This window comes from Oppia nitens, unplaced genomic scaffold (genome assembly GCF_028296485.1).
Source record: "Oppia nitens isolate AA-2021 unplaced genomic scaffold, nextdenovo-longstitch-racon4-pilon3 scaffold34_pilon_pilon_pilon, whole genome shotgun sequence".
Classification (NCBI taxonomy): Eukaryota; Metazoa; Arthropoda; class Arachnida; order Sarcoptiformes; family Oppiidae; genus Oppia; species Oppia nitens.
In genome coordinates, this window is record NW_026533215.1 from 385,335 (window position 1) to 405,999 (window position 20,665).

The 20,665-nt window shown below is 29.1% G+C and overlaps 3 protein-coding genes across 3 annotated transcripts; 1 reads left to right on the plus strand and 2 right to left on the minus strand.

Annotated features, from left to right (window-relative positions):
* Positions 1–1,426: 1,426 nt before the first annotated feature.
* On the minus strand, positions 1,427–2,356 carry LOC128956959 (uncharacterized). The gene is made up of 3 exons (XM_054302673.1): positions 2,220–2,356; positions 1,916–2,091; positions 1,427–1,585 (listed from the first exon to the last, which is right to left on the minus strand). The coding sequence occupies exons 1-3, from the start codon at positions 2,293–2,295 to the stop codon at positions 1,427–1,429; spliced, it is 411 nt and encodes a 136-aa protein (XP_054158648.1). The 5' UTR covers positions 2,296–2,356.
* Positions 2,357–6,104: 3,748 nt separating this feature from the next.
* LOC128956960 (fatty acid-binding protein, brain-like) lies at positions 6,105–6,988 on the minus strand. The gene is made up of 3 exons (XM_054302674.1): positions 6,910–6,988; positions 6,660–6,838; positions 6,105–6,284 (listed from the first exon to the last, which is right to left on the minus strand). Exons 1-3 carry the CDS (start codon positions 6,986–6,988, stop codon positions 6,105–6,107), a joined length of 438 nt encoding a protein of 145 aa, XP_054158649.1.
* Positions 6,989–19,465: 12,477 nt separating this feature from the next.
* On the plus strand, positions 19,466–20,532 carry LOC128956961 (histone-lysine N-methyltransferase SETMAR-like). Its single transcript, XM_054302675.1, has 2 exons — positions 19,466–20,062; positions 20,122–20,532. Exons 1-2 carry the CDS (start codon positions 19,466–19,468, stop codon positions 20,530–20,532), a joined length of 1,008 nt encoding a protein of 335 aa, XP_054158650.1.
* Positions 20,533–20,665: the final 133 nt, after the last annotated feature.

Genomic DNA, 20,665 nt, shown 5'->3' on the forward strand with positions numbered 1-20,665 from the left:
ATTTGATTTTTTTAGTATTATTTATTTAAAAAACCTAAAAATTGAACAAAGTTTATATAATTTTTTTAATCTTTTCAAAAAAAATGTTAATTTAATTATTAATTAAATTTTTTTTAGTATTATTTTTTTAATCTAAAAATTTAATACGTGTATATAATTTTTTTTTCTCAAAAACTATATATTACAATAAAGATTATAATTTCAATGTCTTAACTAAACAAATAAAAAAAATTAATAATTTAGTTGAATTAATATTTATATGAAGTGCTATAATATATACAATGTATATTATTAAGTATATATATATAATGACTAACTATTATTTTTTCATAACTATATTTAAGTGTTAATTTTTATAATTAAAATATATTTATAAATTTTTTTTATTTAATTATTTATCCAAATTATTTTATGTGTATAAAAACTGGTAAATAATATATATATTTTTTAATGTATACTAATTTCAATAAAAAAATATTTTATATACAATAAATTTTTAATTAATTTTATAATTTAATTTTAAAAATTATTATATTGCATAAAAATTTGCTATAATTACTGTATAATATATATATATATATATATAATATTACTATAACTACCTGTATATATGGTCAGTCTACAGTATGTTAAATGATTTTGTGATTTTATAAAATTGCTAAAAAAACTAATGAGTAATCAAAATATCAAAAAATTTTGTTTTTATTAATATTTCATGTAATATTAATTTTTGCCAAATAAAATAATAATTAACTAACTAACTCATAAAATTGTAGTTTATTATGACATCCCGTTCCCTGCTAATTGTTTTTTTTAATATCAATTGGTTGCCATCATAGCTAGCCATTAAATTAATTAGTAAATTATATAATGAAATACAGTATGTAAATCAAATAATGTTAATTTAATTTTGTTTAAATTTTTAAAAATTTATTTACTGTATAATAATATAGGTATATAATTATACTATTAAAAAATAATACCTATAAATATGGTTATAATCTATATTATAAAATGATTTCGCTTTTATGAAAACAAAATTATTATTTTAATGAGTTATAAACAGTAAAAAAAATGAATTTAGAGGGAAACAAATAACAAACATTTACTTAAAACCTTAAAAAAATCTAAAGTGTCATTAATTTTTAGCTATTCTTTTCTAAATATATGACTTGAAGTTTAATGAATATAATATTATTATAAAAATAATTGCTATTATTGTATTAATAATTTGATTTAATATTATTAAATTAAATCTAAAATAAAATATTTATATCTAATGTATAACTTAGAATATACTTAAATAAATTAAATAAATTGAAATTAATTATTATTTTTTTTATTAAATTGTTTGTAAATTATATTTTAATTTAATTTTAACATTCAATGTAATTAATAATTAAAATAATTAAAAAATGATTTGTTTTCAATCTTTAGCAAAAAACCATTTGGCGGTCACTCCGCCAATGATTCCCGTCACTACTGGTTCGCTATTATTGAAATCGTAGATAAATTTTATCTCCAGTTCCCCATCTAATTGTTTATGTATGAATTGTTTGCATCCATTGCCAGCCGACACAATACTCTGAATTAAATTAGATTTATTAAATTAATAATTGAAATAAAATAAATTTATCATGCTAAATATCACAAATTGTACATGTTAAATTATATATACAGTTTGTGCCACTTAAAAGTTTAAATTTGAGTTATATTTGTATAATGTTTTAGCAAGGTACTTTATATAACTTACCATATATTAGGTAACTGTATACTAAATTACCTTGCTAAGCGTAATTACCTTGTTAATAATTGTTTAGGATATTACTCAAATTTAAACTTTTAATTGGCATTATATATATATATATATATATATATATATATATATATAAACAATATATAATATTTATATTACCTTGGCTATATGGCCATTGGGTAGAATTTCGTCAAACTCCTTGTCCAATTCAAATTTAAGTGTATGCTGTTTACCGTTACTATTTATCCGGCTAAGTGTCCACTCGTTACCCGATTTGCTTATAATCAATCTTAATTTGTAGGCCATAATTTCAGCGGCCATTTTATCGGAATGTCCTTAAATTTGGGTGTAAATTAGAGACAACAAATTAAAATAAATAAAATAAGTTTTTTTTAATAGTTTTATATCTAGGACTTTATTTTAACCAAAAAAAAAATATATTTTATATTTTTAATCAATATACCTTTGGCCTTAAAAAATGCCAGTGCATTATCGGATGATTTTTTAATGTAGGTATCAGTAAAATCACTACAGTCCATTTTTCAAAAAAAAATATTAATAGAAATTAGATTTTTTAGTATTATTTATTTAAAAAAAACTAAAAATTGAACATGTTTATATAATTTTTCTTAAACTAAAAATTGAATACGTGTATATAATTTTATTTTCAAAAACTATATTATATATATATATACAGTATATATAGTGACTAACTATTATTTTTTCATAACTATATTTAAGTATTAATTTTATAATCAAAATATATTTTATATATTTTTTTATTTAATTATTTATCCTAATTATTTTATGTGTATGAAAACAGATAAATAATATAATGGTTAGAAACAAATAATTTTTTTAATGTATACTAATTTCAATAAAATAACATTTTGTATAAAAGAAATTTTAATTAATTTTATAATTAAATCTAAAAAAAATTATTATATTGTATAATTTTTTTAAAAATAATTACTGTATAATATTTAAGTATATCTAGTACTATAACTACCTGTATATATGGTCAGCATATTAAATGATTTTGTGATTTTATAAAATAGACAAATATAATGAGTAATCAAAAATTCAAAAAAATTTTGTTTTTATTAATAAGTCATTTAATATTAATATTGCTAATAAAAAAATATTATATAGTTAATATAACACTAAGTAATAAACAATAGTATAAATATTTATTTTTGGTTTTTTCATGATTATTTAAATTAAAATCGTAAATAAATTTTTGAAAAAAAACAATTATAATTCAAAAATAAATATATTATATAATTAGATTTTTTATTTTATAAATTTGTATTACTGTTTATTGTTATTATATATGATTATAGTTTATGTTAGTTTGCATTACTAAAAATTTCTTGAAAAAATAATTTATTAATAAATAAACAAAGAAACAATTTTTTTTTATAAAATCTAATTTAATTACTATATAATATATGTATATATATATGTATACTAATAAAAAATAATACCTATAAATTTGATTAATCTATATTATAAAATAATTTCGGTTTTATGAAAACAAAATTATTAGTTTAATGAATAATCAATAGCAAAAAAAATTGAATTTAGAGGAAAAAATAACAAACATTTAATTGCTATTATTGTACTATTAATAATAATTTGAGTTAATATTATAAGATTAAGAAGAAACAAATTAAAATAAATAAAATAGTTTTTTAATAGTTTTATATCTAGGACAGTTTTTTTTTGAAAAAATATGTTTTTTAATAAATATACCCCGAGCCTTGAAAAATGCCAGTGCATTATCCGATGATTTTTTAATGTAGGTACAAGTAAAATCACCACAGTCTATTTTTTTTAAATTTTTTCAATAATATTTTTAAGAAATTAATATTAATAGAAATTAATTTTTTTTTCGCATTATTTATTTTTAACAAAAACTAAAAATTGAACAAGTTTATATAATTTTTTTTTCAAAAACTATATACTATTCAGCATATATATAATTTTATTTATATAGTGACTAAACTATTATTTTTTCATAACTATATTTAATGTGTTAATTTTATAATTAAAATATATTTATAATTATTAAAATAATAAAATAAAATTATTTATTCTAATTATTTTATTCGTATAAAACTGGTAAATAAGATAACAAATAAAAAAATTTTGATGTATACTAATTTCAATAAAATTAATCATTTTGTATAGGAGAAATTTTAATTAATTTTTATAATTAAATTTTATAAATTATTATATTTTATAAAAATTTATTATAATTACTGTTTACTAGTTAGATATATATATCTTGTACTATAACTACCTATATATATGGTCATCCTATAGTATGTTAAATAACTGTGAGATTTAATAAATTAGATAAATATGTAATGGACGGTATTTTACGCCGACCATAAACAAGGAACTATAGCTCAAAGCTCAGGTACTCTTAGATCTAATTCAGACAGTATGTCTGGTCTCGCAATATCGCAGTCGAATAATCACTTTCAATATAAGTCACGCGTCCTCACGATTCCGATCTCTTCTGTAGCACTACTCGTAATCACACTATCACTTGATAGGCGTTCTATATCTTAACTCTATTCACAATCAATATCTAAATCACATCACATTTTGTTAACAATAAACCACTTTATTTATAATAAATTAAATTTATAAAAGTATACAAAATGAATATAAATATAGATAATGATGTTTTCTGTATATATATGGGCTCTCTGTCCCTCTCTCTTAGGTCGGACCTCCTTAGGCCGCCTTCTCTGAGTCCTCACTCTCTTAGACTTATCTTTTATGACTTCTCTCTTAGGACTAACTCTAGGACTGAATTTACATTTCAATAATCAAGTGCTTATATAGACATAAATTCATAATTGCATTAATCATTAGATTAGGAAATTTACAATAAATATTAGAAATCTGATTCAATATATAAAATATTTTAAATAATACTAATTATCATAACTTTTTCATTGAATTACTCGATATTAAACTTATATCATATGAATAGTTGATTCTCTGAATATTGAGTACTAATTATAACTGAATATTGAATTATTAGACTTATAAATCATATAAAATATATTATAAACTCTTAATTTTAACTGAAATATGAATATTGATTGCTATTTGAATATTGAATAATCTCTTTGAATAGCATTTGACTCATTCATATTAAAAATAACCTCTAATTTTCAAATATCCATTACAAATATAATGAGTAATCAAAAAATAAAAGATTTATTTATTTATTTTTAATATTTCATTTACTATTAATATTAATATTGTTAACAAAAAATTATATTATATATAGACAATATAACGCTAAGTAATAAATAATAGTATAAATATTTAGTTTTTTTTGTTTTTATGATTATTTAAATTAAAATCATACATAAATTTTGAAAAAAATCAATAATGATATTACAAAAATAAATTTGTTATACAATTAGATTTTTTATTTTATAAATTTGTAATTTAATTTTTAAAATTGCATAAAATTGCTATCACAACAAAATATTGTATAATTTTTTTTAATAACTTTATTTTTAACATAATAAACAACAATAAACAAAAATTATTATCTATTGTAGGTATAACAAAATTTGACCTTGAACATTGACAATGATTATATTTCTTGTTTATTTTATTTTATTTTATACTACTATTACTACTACTACTACTACTACTACTACTACTACTACTACTACTACTACTATATAATGTTTTATATTTTTATAATTATTATCAATATACGTAATACTGCAAATATAATATTTTTTATTATCTTAAAATAGTTTAATAAAAAAAATCTTAATTTTATCATAGGTTTGGTTAGTTAACTGTCAATTAGGCGCCAACAAAATTATCAACAATTATTAATGAAATGTTTAATATTACCAAAATATATATTTTTTATAAACATATTTTCTAACTACTGTTTATTGTTATTAAATATGATTATAGTTAATCAGATTTATGTTTTTTTGTTTAAACATTTTTTAATGTATTACTAAAAATTTCTTTAAAAAAATATTTATTAATAAATAAACAACGAAACAATTAATTTTATAAATATTAATTGAATTTTATTTTATTAAACAGTTTCAATTATATCACAATATTAAATTTTTATTTATTTATTACTCAATATTTATTATTAATTTTATTAAATGCGATAATTATTATTAGTTTTATTGAAACTATTTATTTTAATTAATTAATACATTGAATGAATTAGTTAATTTTTATATAAAAATAATGTTATATATTATTTTTTTTAATTTAATTTTTAGTTTAGGATACCTCATGGAACTGGTATTATAAAAATTAGTTATTATTTAGTTAGTTAGTTATCTAATTGTTTAGTAGAGGTGTATATCCACTGGGCCTGTAGTCCATTGCTAGTATAGGTGCCGGTAATCACCAATTTATTATCATTAAAATCATAGACAAATTTTGTCTCATTGTCGCCCAATTGGGTCTTAATTAATTGATTGCCATCATTACCACCGGCGACAACAATACTCTATTAATACATACATACATAGAGAGAGAGAGAGAGAGARAGAGAKTTTATAAATACAACATTTATAATGTATATAAAATTTTTAACTTTATTAGTATAAAAATATAGAGTAGGTGTGTAATCACTCTATGTTAATAATATTATTTTTTTATAATTTATAATTATGACTACAATATAATAAAATAAATTATACTTATATACCTATATCTATATATAATACATATTATCTTAACTATTATATTAATATATATTATTATTAAAAAAAATAAACATTTGTTTTTTATAATTATATTTATAGAATTAAATAAATTGTTTATTTCTAAATTGTAATATTTTTAAAAAAAATTACTAGCGCTTATGTAGTAAGTGTCTTACCCTAACTGTCTGTCCATTGGGTCGGGTTTCATCAAACTCCTTGTCCAACTCGAAACTAATATCATGTGACTGTTCATCAATATCCCGGTACCGTCTAATGGTAAACAGGTTACCCTCTTTGATGATATCTATTCCCGATTTAAGTTTAGACCATTTGACAGCTTTATCATTGGGAACTCCTATTTTTTACAATTTTTACATTTTTTTTGTTTAATTAATTAATATTATTATATATTTATATATAACTAACCTCGCATCATTAGAAATGCCAACACATTATCGGATGATTTAAATGTATAGATTTTAGTAAAATTACCAATGATTGACATGTTAATAGTTATTTTATTATTATTATTATATACAGTAAATATTGCTTAAAAAATAAATAGTATATATATATAAATAAATATTTTATAAAAAAAATAATTTTCAGTGTCAATATAAATGTATGTACTATTTTTAGTTAGTTATATATAAATATACACACACATACATAAATAATAATAATTATTAAACAATTTTTTAAAAATCATTATAATTTTCATACATTATTTTTGGTATAAATTTTTTTAAATAAATAAATTTATATAAATTTTTAATCCCCGTTTATTGATTATTTAATTGTATATGTATATGTATATGTATATGTATATGTATATGTATATGTATATGTATATGTATATGTATATGTATATGTATATGTATATGTATATGTATATGTATATGTATATGTATATGTATATGTATATGTATATGTATATGTATATGTATATGTATATGTATATGTATATGTATATGTATATGTATATGTATATGCAACGGAGAGGGGATTGCACCCGTAGATCAACCAATAGACCAAATGGGTAAGCGCTCCGTTACTATGGCTAGGTGTAGCTCACAAATATATTTACTGAACACGATAACACGGGGGTGATAAACAATACAACGGGGGTTACAAACACACGGGGGGGGTAAACAGTACAAACTAATTGTCAAATAATAAATACGTGTTCGTATTCACATCAATCCGAACGGAACCGGAAGCCACTGTTCGAACGGCAATAACTTTAACTAACGTCGAACAGAATCGAACCACAATTACCGTCAGAATATCAATAATACTATATAACATAAACTCTAAGCCAATACTCGGCTTATAGACATATACTGTGTATACCAACAAAATATGTATTACTTAAATAACTTTAAATACAAAACTTTATTATTATTTATTAATTAAACTTATAATTGAATTATAATTGAGATCATTAAGTATATTATTATTGATTAACTAAATAGTTAATTAAATTATTAAATCAATTAAGACAAAACATATAATAATTAAATGCCCTAAGAGTGGGACTTAAAATTACACCAAAAACATGTGTTAATTGAAGGCCGTCTAAAAACACGACTTTCCTCTCTCGAGTGTAACACAAGACTGAACATAAAATAATACAAAAACTAAACACTAAAACAATACAAAAATATCAAAAACATTAATGATTAACATAAAGTTATAATATTGAATATTAGAGTACAAAATAGTTTTTAAACTTATAAACAAAAAGTTATATTATAATCAATGGTTAAATAATTAAAAAAAATGATTAAATGATTGAAATGTTTTAACATTTCATTCCCCTATACTCGACTTTTGTCGCCCCCGACAAAACCGGCGATCATTGACCTCTCGGGTGAATACCGCGACCTCTGGCCACACCCTGAGTGCGGGTCTGATCCCGTATAACACGTTGAACGGTTGGGTTCACGGGACGTCCGTGACCTCTGCCATCCCTTTGTTGAGGCGGTCTGACTGCGGCCAAACCATTACTATCAGTTGATACAGGAGTGACATCCCTTTGAATGGGTCCCTCTTCGGCGACCTCCTCCTGAATTGATTGTCGTTCGGTTATCGATTCCTCGAGCGGCGGATTATTACCGACGCTTAGGTCTCGCTCAGGGCTAACATAGATAACACCCTCGACTACAAACACATCAGCGGGCGGTTCTCTCCATGGGAACGGAAGTCCCAAATCCTGGTCCTCGAATTCTCGGGAAAACGTTTCCTGAATTGCACGACCAAACTGACCGCTGAGTTGGCTCCAAACCTGATCCACCATCTGTTGATTCCACTGTTGATTGTTGTCATTGTCATCCATAGTTGATATGCACTTCGGGAACCAAAATTTGTTGAACACTTGTCGAAAACAAAATTGTCAGTAAAAACTAAAAACAAGTCGTATGATTGCCACTCAAATAAATCAAACAAATTATAACATATTTGGGCTAAAGTTCACAATAAAACACATATATTAGGGTAGTGGTCAACTGGCCACTGAGTCATAGTTTACGCATACAGGTGCTAATTAAACAAAAAAAAAAAAAAAAAAACAAAACTTTTGTAATATATAATAGTTATATAACTTTCACATAGCTTTACTTAAAACAAACAAACATAAGACAGAGATTGAGGGTTTAATTTCCGGTATAATACGGAGGTATTTTCCCCGCAAACTCCCGACACTGATCACATGACCGATAATGTTTGACCAAATCGCGTATATGTATTATATTTTTACAGGCGAATAATATAAAATCCTCCAAAGTTTTCAGATTTGAATATCCAAATCTAATCGGTAGCATTTTCAAATACATGGCACCTGGGTTATTATCTAAGTCATCTATTTTTACCGTTTGGTAAAATAGACCTTCCCCCCCTTTCTCAATAAGGCCGCCCCCGGCCTCATGTTGTTTAATAAGCTGTCTTCCGGCTTCTGATAATTTTAATATTCTGTCGATATTAGTTACCGCATACTCGGGTAATACGACATCGGCTGTTAAATTCTTAACTTTTTCTTCATAATCTTCAGTCTCAATAATGGTGTCTCTATGTTGTAATATACCTATACTAGAGACCAATTGACACTCAATGCAACTCCAGAAATGGGCATAATATCTGTCAGAGGGTAACCAATTACCACAACCCGTACCTATATTTGTTGGTGTATTTGGTGCACTACTAGCCATTGTATGACAACCTCAACGCATTCAAAACGCAAGTGTTTATATCACTTGTTTGCTACCACTTTATATACCCTTAAATATTCAGTTTATTAACTAAATAGTTAACTACAGTATAAACTTATACAAAAATAATTGCAATTAAGCTTATATTCACATAGAATTAGCTTATAATGACTGTATATATCACTAAAACCAAAAAAAACTGTTAACTAATTTTGTACTTCAGACTCACATAAAACATAAAAAATTCAAATAAATTTCTTGTAAATATATATAGAGAATAATGTGTATAATATCACAGAAACTTATATTAATTACTCAACAACCCATAAAAACCATTAATTTTGACAAATAATATACTGTTTTAACGGTTATTGAAACATAGGGTCAGTTTGTTAACTGTTGACCGTATAAACTCTGTCTTAAATATCACATATAAGGCAATAAAAATACCAATTTTCTTGAACATATGGTTTCATTTATAGCTTACATATCACATAGTACTGTATATACTGTATTAATTGCTAAAAAACTTTAAGCAATTAAACGGATTATTGGTTTAAATGTTTTTAACACAAAGTTTAAAATATCACATAAACGAAAAACAGAACACAAAAAAAATCACATAAAAATAAAAACTATAAATAATTTGAGATAAAGTGGGATCAGTTTAATTGATTCCCAGTCTATCTGGACGTCTCTTAATTCGTTTTGATCGTCTCGTCGGCTGTGGTTCACTGCCGATGACTTCGTCGTCAATATCAGAATTTTCGGGTTCATCGTCGTCTATAATGTCTTTCATCGGCTCTTCTCTGGCCTCATCTTCGGTGTCTAATACATAAGGAAACATTTTATCGATTTCTTTGTCTAGTTTTAACACTTCATCTGTGTCTGCAAAATCTCGTGGTATGTCTTTTCGCAGTTTAAACGGTAGTTCAACTGCCGGTTCATGATTTCTACGCTGATATGGCTTTAGTTTGTTTACGTGGACGACATCAAACCTTGGCATTCCCGGTGTCGTCTCACCGATGATATAGTTGACGGGACCGACTTGTCGTATGACATAATATGGACCAACATAACGGGGCAATAACTTGCTGTGAATAGTCGTCTCCAGTTGAGGACGTCTCACGAGAACCAGGTCTCCGATACCAAAGATATAGTCGTCTCTCGTCTTGTCGACCGTATCTTTGTTTCTCTGTTGAGACTCTTTGATAGCCATTTTAGCCAACTCAACAGATTCTCTCCATTTAGCGATTGATTCTTCGCGTGTTTTTCCGTCCTTCCGATATCTTGAAGCTCCTAACTTGAGTTCCAATGGATCCACGGCTTCACGTCCAAACAGAAGATAAAACGGCGTTTGTTTAGTCGTCTCATGGATTGCAGTATTATAACTATACATAATGTGTGGTAAATATTGATCCCAATCTCCTTTGAGACCACTTAGTATAGCCAAAGACACGCCAACAACTTTATTAAAACATTCTGTCTGTCCATTGGCTCTGGGATTATAACTTGTAGTGCGGATATGGTGTATACCATTGTTGTAATAAAATTTTCTGATTGCATGACTTAAAAAACAAGTCCCTCTGTCTGTAATGACCTCCCGAGGAGTACCAAACAAACAAAAAACTATCGTTTTAAGCCATTTCATGACATCCTTGTCTCTCGCCCGACGTAAGGGAAACGCCAGCGCAAACTTTGACAATCTGTCATTTACGGTAAGGATGTAATTGAATCCAGTTTTGGACTTCATTAGAGGACCGACGATATCCATTGATATCGATTCAAACGGTTCGTCTGACACATGCATCGGAACTGCAAGTCCTCTCTCTTTCTTCGTCTCAAACTTCCTTATCTGGCATTCATGACATGTCTTCACATGTGTCACTACATCCCTGTTCATTGTCGGCCAGTAATACTTTCGTTTGATCCGATCTAACGTTTTCTTACGGCCTAAATGAATGGCTCCATCATGAGCGGTGGTAACTACGAGTTTAATCATCTTTTCGGGAACGTATAGTCGATATTCCGGATCGTTGTCATCATTTGGTTTCAATATACGGTGTAAAACATCTTTTATTATAATATGTTTCTGTTTGATCTCTTGTTGTTCAGATTTTCGACCTAAGTCTTCACCATCAAGAATAAGGCATATTCTTACAAGTTTTGGATCTTCTTTTTGTGCCTCAATTGTATCAGTGATTGTCACTGTTTCGACTCTATAATCGTAATCTCTTTTAATCTTTTTATTCAATTGATTAGTCCTTTTGACATTCAATCTCGTGTCCAGAAGACTGACGTCTACTTCGTCTTCGGGATTGACTTCCACTAATGGACATCCATTACGACTTAGATAGTCAGCATCGACATGACTAATGCCGCTATTATACTTGATGTCCAACTCATATGACTGTAAAGTAAGACTCCAGAAACTAAGGTAACCATTCGGGTCTTTGCATTTCAACAAATGACACAAACTATGACAGTCTGTAATCACTTCCACTTTTCTTTTGTGGACATAATGTCTTAACTTTCTTAGCGCAAACACTATCGATAGGCACTCGAGATCTGTAGCGCAATGTTTCCTCTTCTCGATGTCAGTTGTTGCGCGACTAACACAATGTAACAATTTTTCGCCGTCGGGTTCACGTTGTAGTAAATGTGCGGCCAATCCGTTCTTTGATGCGTCTGATCGTAAAATTAAATCATATTTCGGATTATAAAATGTGAGAACAGGTTCTTTTGTGATCTCTTCGCGTAACTGTTCCCATGCTTTCTGTTGTTGATCGGACCACACATACGGCACGTCTTTCTTTAAAAGTCTTGTTAAAGGTGATGCCTTTTCGGCGAAACATTTTATGAAACGACGAAAGAAACCGACGTAACCGAGAAAACCTCTTAACTCTCGTAAGTTTATCGGTTCAGGTATTGCTAACCACGTCTTGACTCTGTCGTCATCAGGTCTTACACCTTCACTTGTTATTGAATGACCCAAAAATTTAACTTTTTGTAAACCGATTTTACATTTTGATGGTTTGAGTTTGAGATCAAACTCTCGCATTCGTTTCAAAGATTCTTCTAATCGATGGATGTGTTCATCAATACCTTTTGAATAGACTAAAACATCGTCAACATAATAATATAAACCCAATCGGTTCATATCTCCAAGTATTTCATCCATAACTCGGGCACAAACAGCCGGACTTAGATGTAGACCAAACGGCAAATAATTAAACTCAAACAGACCTCTATACGTGACAAAAGCTGTTACTTCTTTTGTTGACGGATCCAACGGGATCTGCCAGAAGAACGATGCGCAGTCCAATGTACTATAGGTGTCTGTTTCTGCCAAACATACCATAAACTGATCCAATTCGGGAAACGGGTAACTATCTCGACGTATCAGTTGATTAACTTTTTTATAGTTAACACAAAACCTTATTTTCCCGTCTTTTTTGTCCACCAAAACAACTGGCGAACCCCAAGCACTCTTGGATTTCGATATGATGTTTCTCTTCAACATATCGGTGATCATCTCATCCAAGACTTTCTTCTCGAAATCAGATGTACGGTATGGTTGTTGTCGTATCGGTTTCGCGTCACCGATATCTATACAATGCGGTAGTTTATCGATACGACCTAACTCGTCGTCACCGATAGCGAAACGGTCTCGATATTCACATAACAATTGTTCAAATCGTTGTCTATCTTCGGGAGATAACTGGTCTCCAAATTCAAAATGTTTCAAAAATTCACTTTTCTCTGAATTAGACATTTTATGTAATGTTTTGTCTTTAACACAACTGATCCGCGCACGCACTCTATTAGTTGGTTTTAACGGTGAAATATCGGGATATATTTTATAGGAATCTCTGGAAATGGGAACGACTCTACCAATGTTTGTATTTTCACACAAAACAATCGATTCATTGCCCCAATTCCTGACCAAAACTTCACAGTGACGGGTGTTTGTCGGTACTAAACCCATCCCTAACTGTAAGTTCTTAGATCTTAGTTGTTCTCGTGGTTCAACTATCACCTCACGAGCTGAAGATGTGATACCATCACATGTAACCCAAGTATCACTTCTTGGCAATAAAGTCTTCTTTGTTGATGTTTTTAAATACTTGATTCCACCGAATAAACACTTTGCGGTGTATCTAATCTTCTTGTTATTAGTCTTTTGTTGTGTTGCAGCGGTTTTCTTCACTGAGGTATTGATTTCCATACCTTCATTATCACTGTCCTCAATGTCTTCAACGAGAGCCATGTTGTCATCAAAGTCTTCTACTTTGCCACTAATTCCATAGTCAATCAAAGCTTTAAACTCTGGTCCAAACGGATCGATATTTAATCTTTTATTTGTCGTAGATTTTATTTTGTGAAATCTCTTCGGGCAGTAATCGGTGTTTTCAGGCCAACAATCAATTTGTTTGGCCTCTACTCTCATCGATAACTTGTCTTCTTGATCTGTTGCCCATTCGAGAGCATATGGAGGTCTCCATCTGACCTTCTGACTTAAAATCTCGTCTTTCAAAGCATTTTCACGGAAATGTATTTTTCCGGCCAACATATCGGGAACTAAATGAAGTGAAGAAATCACATCATTACCTAATATAACTGCTGGTTCGGATGTGCCCATAATCGCACAGTTGATATTCAAAGCTCTATCACACATAACCAAACGTAAATTGATGGCCACTCCTGATGGCATAACCCACGAGCCATCAGCTATTTCTAGCTCTTCATGAGTCCATTCACGGGTCTCACAACTTAACATTCTTGCGAACTCTATATTAATAAATGTGACACAACTTCCAGTGTCTATGAGAGCCATCACCGGTACACCACCTAATAGTATCGGTAATACTGGTATCGCGTTGAAGTTAATGTGTTTCATCGGGTCTTCAACATGTTTAAGACTGTATATAACTTTAGTAACTTTGGACATCCTTGGGTTAAACACCAATTTGCATAACCCACCTCTTGGACCACTAATATCATAAGAATTAGATCCAATATCGAACACTTGATCAGCTGTTAACTGATTCAATACTGGTTTCTGCTTCTTCTGAATTTCTTTCGGTTGTTGTTGTTGTCCTGTTTCAGGAAAACTGATGATTGGTTGCGGCGTTGATTGATTGTATGCAACCATCGGATAATTTGGTACTTGAGATGTATTCATGTTTAGGTAATTTAATGGAGTAAACGATTGAGGATATTGCTGGACTTGTTGTGGTTGAAATTGATTAACGTATCCATAATGTTGATACTGTTGTGGCATATGTTGTTGAAACCCTAATCCAGGTTTCTGTTGATTACTCTGTGGTCTAAAATATGACTTTTGTATCTTCGCTTCAGGGATTGTGTGTTTATTGTCACCTAAAGATTTTCTGTGATTTTGTCGATTGTTTGCAACTACCTGTCTGTTGATCTGTTGATTACAATCTTTTGCGAAATGTCCAATATTTTCACAATTGTAACATCTGTTCCATAAATCCTTCTGATTCTTTAGAAGAGGACAATTCGTCTTAAAATGATTACCATTACAATTGTAACACTTAATGTCTTGTTTAGCGAACTTCATGTGACCTACTGATGGAAATTGATTTCTGTTGTCACCTTTTGGCTTGAATTGGCTGTAATTTTGCGATGTATTCGGTCGCCAATTGATTGTCTTTTCACGTCTTTGTAATGCACTGATGCATTCCTCGACGGTATTCATGTTTTCGATAGCTAAAACAAAGCTAATATCATTCATATTCTTCTTGATTATGCCAACCATTGATCCTTGAGATACATTTCCAACAATTTTGCCCAAACTTTGAACTCTTTGCGCAAAACTTGATGGTCTTTCATCTGGTCGTCGATAAGCGTCTGTCAACGCTGTTATATCGTTAGCTTCTCCTAAATCGTATCTCTTTCGGAAAGCTCTTTCAAAACTATCCCAAGAGTTGATCCATACATTGCCATAAATATTGGCGTGAAACCAGTCAAAAGCTGATCCTTTAAAACATTCGGCAACACCTCTGAGTTTTGACGCTTCATCCAAACCACGACTATCTGTAATAGTGTTATAGTGTGCTAACCATTGTTGTGCTACCACATCATCTCCAGAAAACTTCGTAATATTCTTCATATCTAATTTAGTTTTCTTCAACGACTCGAAGACATTTGTATTTCTGTCGATTACTTCTGCAAATATGTTTGAATCAGACCTTGAATTAGACAACAAATCTGTTGAATAATTGTTTGTCTGTCCTATAAGTCTGTCACCAACGGTATGACGACTATCTCTACCGGACTCAAGGTTTGTCATCTTTGTTTTCATTGTCTTGAATTCGTCAAACATTGTTAACATGACTTCTTGTAAGGCCATTATATGAGGATCTACTTCTGTATTGTCATTAATTGTTACTACATTTGGCAACTTTGGTCTTTCTGAATCACTGTTAGTATTCATTTGTAACTGAATCTTCAAATTTTCAATTTCTTTTAGTTTATTACTTTTCTCTTGAAGTAACTGTTGTTGAAGTAATGTGTTTTGTTTTTCAAGAGTTGTCCTCTGATTATTTGCATTCTCCTCAACGTCTTTGAGATCAAGAATCGCTAACTCTTTGTCTTTCAACGCTTCTGACAACTCTAACTGTATTTTAGCGAACTTTTCGCTCAATTCCTTAAAATCTTGTTTTAACTTCTCATCCATATTGAGTGATAGTTTATCTTTGATCTCCTTGATTGGTGTAAAAGTTATCTGATCCTTGTCTATGTGTTTGTTTAGATCAGGTGTAGAAACTGTAGCTTTAATAATATTACGGTTTTTGTATCTCAATTCTCGGTCTGTGAATAATCTTTTAATACTTTCATTGTCTCTACTCATTGAACTAATCAATGACTTGTTTTACAGTTAATTAAGTTTAAATTATCCGCCACTTAAGTAACAGCAGTGGGAACTTAACACAGGGGAACCGAAACGCAACCTCCACCAGTTATGTAACTGCTGTGGGGCTTAACACAGGGGAACCGAAACGCAACCATCCACCAGTTATGCAACTGCAGTGGGGCTAAACAAAGGGGAACCGAAACGCAACCTCCACCAGTTATGCAACGGAGAGGGGATTGCACCCGTAGATCAACCAATAGACCAAATGGGTAAGCGCTCCGTTACTATGGCTAGGTGTAGCTCACAAATATATTTACTGRACACGATAACACGGGGGTGATAAACGATACAACGGGGGTTATAAACACACGGGGGGTAAACAGTACAAACTAATAGTCAACTAATAAATACGTGTTCGTATTCACATCAATCCGAACGGAACCGGAAGCCACTGTTCGAACGGCAATAACTTTAACTAACGTCGAACAGAATCGAACCACAATTACCGTCAGAATATCAATAACACTATATAACATAAACTCTAAGCCAATACTCGGCTTATAGACATATACTGTGTATACCAACAAAATATGTATTACTTAWATAACTTTAAATACAAAACTTTATTATTATTTATTAATTAAACTTATAAWTGAATTATAATTGAGATCATTAAGTATATTATTATTGATTAACTAAATAGTTAATTAAATTATTAAATCAATTAAGACAAAACATATAATAATTAAATGCCCTAAGAGTGGGACTTAAAATTACACCAAAAACATGTGTTAATTGAAGGCCGTCTAAAAACACGACTTTCCTCTCTCGAGTGTAACACAAGACTGAACATAAAATAATACAAAAACTAAACACTAAAACAATACAAAAATATCAAAAACATTAATGATTAACATAAAGTTATAATATTGAATATTAGAGTACAAAATAGTTTTTAAACTTATAAACAAAAAGTTATATTATAATCAATGGTTAAATAATTAAAAAAAATGATTAAATGATTGAAATGTTTTAACATTTCATATATGTATATGTATATGTATATGTATATGTATATGTATATGTATATGTATATGTATATGTATATGTATATGTATATGTATATGTATATGTATATGTATATGTATATGTATATGTATATGTATATGTATATGTATATGTATATGTATATGTATATGTATATGTATATGTATATGTATATGTATATGTATATGTATATGTATATGTATATGTATATGTATATGTATATGTATATGTATATGTATATGTATATGTATATGTATATGTATATGTATATGTATATGTATATGTATATGTATATGTATATGTATATGTATATGTATATGTATATGTATATGTATATGTATATGTATATGTATATGTATATGTATATGTATATGTATATGTATATGTATATGTATATGTGTTTACTAGTTTATTAGTTATAAGAATATTTTTGTACATTCAAGTGGTTTACTATACTTTGTTTAATATAAATAGTTCATTACTTATAGTTCTATATAATTAAGTAAACTTAATATGGAGTCAACTAAAAGTAAGTAATTGTTTTTATTTTTATATTGATTTATCAAAAACTGGGAAAACACGTGATATCCAAGACTTAAGATGTAAGAAGACAATAATCCATTGACATTGAAACGTTTGCATACTGTACATCGGTCGGTACAGGCGTACTCCGATCGATTAAACATTGTAACCAGAGATAGATAATGAAGAATAACATTGCAACTGCAGGAAGCGGTCTTATAACTGGCTCTTCTGGAGTCTTCATGTTGTCGAAGCAAACATAGTACCGATCGGGGAAATTGTTATCGGTTTCAGGATTGTTGACTACTGACTCTTCTACTATATGATTGTCGATCACTTACGGAGTTTTGTAGTAATCATCTTTTATGTTCAACATCTTTTTCATCTTTTTCTTGTGTTTTGTGTTTCTTTTTCTCGTTTAATCAATTTCTGTGATTTTTATTTTATATTTAGGATCCTTAAGAAGAGGACTATTTCAAGAAGAAGATAATAACGAGTATTTAATGGATACAAGTACTGTGGTTTGGAAATGGCGTCAATTACCACATTGTATACCACCCGAAGTAATAATACCGTCGGGAATACCGTGGACTCCATAGAAATGGATTAGAGATGGAGGTAAAATAGATGCAAAAGGGGTTGAAAATATGGAAGATTTTTTGGAAATGGATTCATGGCAAATCCATCCATATTATTTATACAATTAATTTACTTATTTCCAATATATTACCTTTCAATAAAGGTATCAAAACAAAAATACAAGCAAATATATTATAAAAACAATGTTTTATAAATAAATTAATAATATAAAATTAAAATAATAGGTGTCACCACCTGAAAATAGATGCCCAGGGCATGGCAGAGGCAGGGCAGGCATTTGGCAAAATTGACATCTATTGTTTATGCCTGCCATTTTTAAAACCCTGCCATATCACAGTAATGTATAACAGGGGAAAGCACATTGCTTTCCCCCACAGTCACCCTTATGTCGTAACTACTACTATATTATATTAGTTTAACTTAATATACAATAATTTATCAATTATATTGCATATATAATATAATAAATAGCATTATAATAATATAAATTAATATAACACTTTTCAAACATATAAAAACAATTTTTATTTCAATTAAGTTAGATTTTGTTTAAAATATAAATTATATTAGGACAGTAGATATATAATTAGTATAAGCATCAAAACTGTAAATTATGACAAAACTTTTATTATTAAACAAAAGTACACTTATTTTTAGTCATAAATACAAATTTTCACAACATTTGCTCATTTGGTTCAGTTTTGGTGACTTCTTAAAGTGTTCAATGTCTGAAAAAACCATAAATTTTGCTTCTCGTGATTTTCGGGCAATAATTGCCTATTGTTATCGGCGCGCGCTGACGGCACAGGAGGCGACAGATGAAATTAATGACACATTGGGATCAAATACTGTTATTTACTCTACAGTAACGCATTGGTATCGAGAGTTCAAATTTGGTCGTACATCACTTGAGGACATGCCGAAGTCAGGTCGACCTCGGGAAGTGACCACCGATGAAAATGTGGCCAGAATTCGGGAACTACTTCAAGTAGATCCACGAATGACACTAATACAGATGGCATATACATTGAATATTTCAACCGAGAGAGTCCATCATATTCTACACAATTATCTTAATGCAAGACATGTTTGTGTCAAATGGGTACCCCACGTGCTGTCAGCCGACCAAATGGCCACTCGTGTTAAGATCTGCCGGGAAAACCTAAAGATATTTTCGGATGGCGGAGATCACTTTATTTATCGATTAGTGACTGGTGATGAAACATATGTGTACTTTTATGACAATTTAAACAGTAAAGAAGCAAAGTTATGGGTCATAGAAGATGAAGAGATCCCGAAGTTAGCCAAACGTGAAGTGCATGTAAAAAAGATAATGTACGCCATTTTTTTCGCTCAACCGGTATTGTGAAAATCGTTAAGTTAGGAAAGGGAGAGAAGGTTACCGCCGACTGGTATGTGAAGAAATGTTTGCCTCAAGTCTTTGAATCTGTTTGTGAGGACCGCCCGAAGTCGGGACTAACTGGTATTTTTTTGCATCACGATAATGCCCGTCCTCACAAAGCATTGGTAACAACCAAGTATCTCAAAGACAATGGTATTCGACTTCTGGCACACCCACCGTACAGTCCTGATCTGGCTCCGGCTGATTTTTGGCTTTTCAAAAACCTCAAGAAACACCTGAGAGGAACGGTATTTAATAGCGAAATTGAGATTGACATCGCTATTGAGTCATTTTTGGGAGACCTAAGTCCAGCCGACTGGCGCGGGGTCTATGAGAAGTGGGTCGACCGTATGAAACGTGTCATAAGGGCTAACGGAGACTATATTTAAATAATATTTGAAAAAAATTTGAATAAAATTGTCTTAAGCTACCGAGGCTAATTTCTTTTCTACCAATCTAATAGATAATGAAAAAACAGGTTTTTAATTAAATTTTATTTTTTAAATACACAGATATATACCA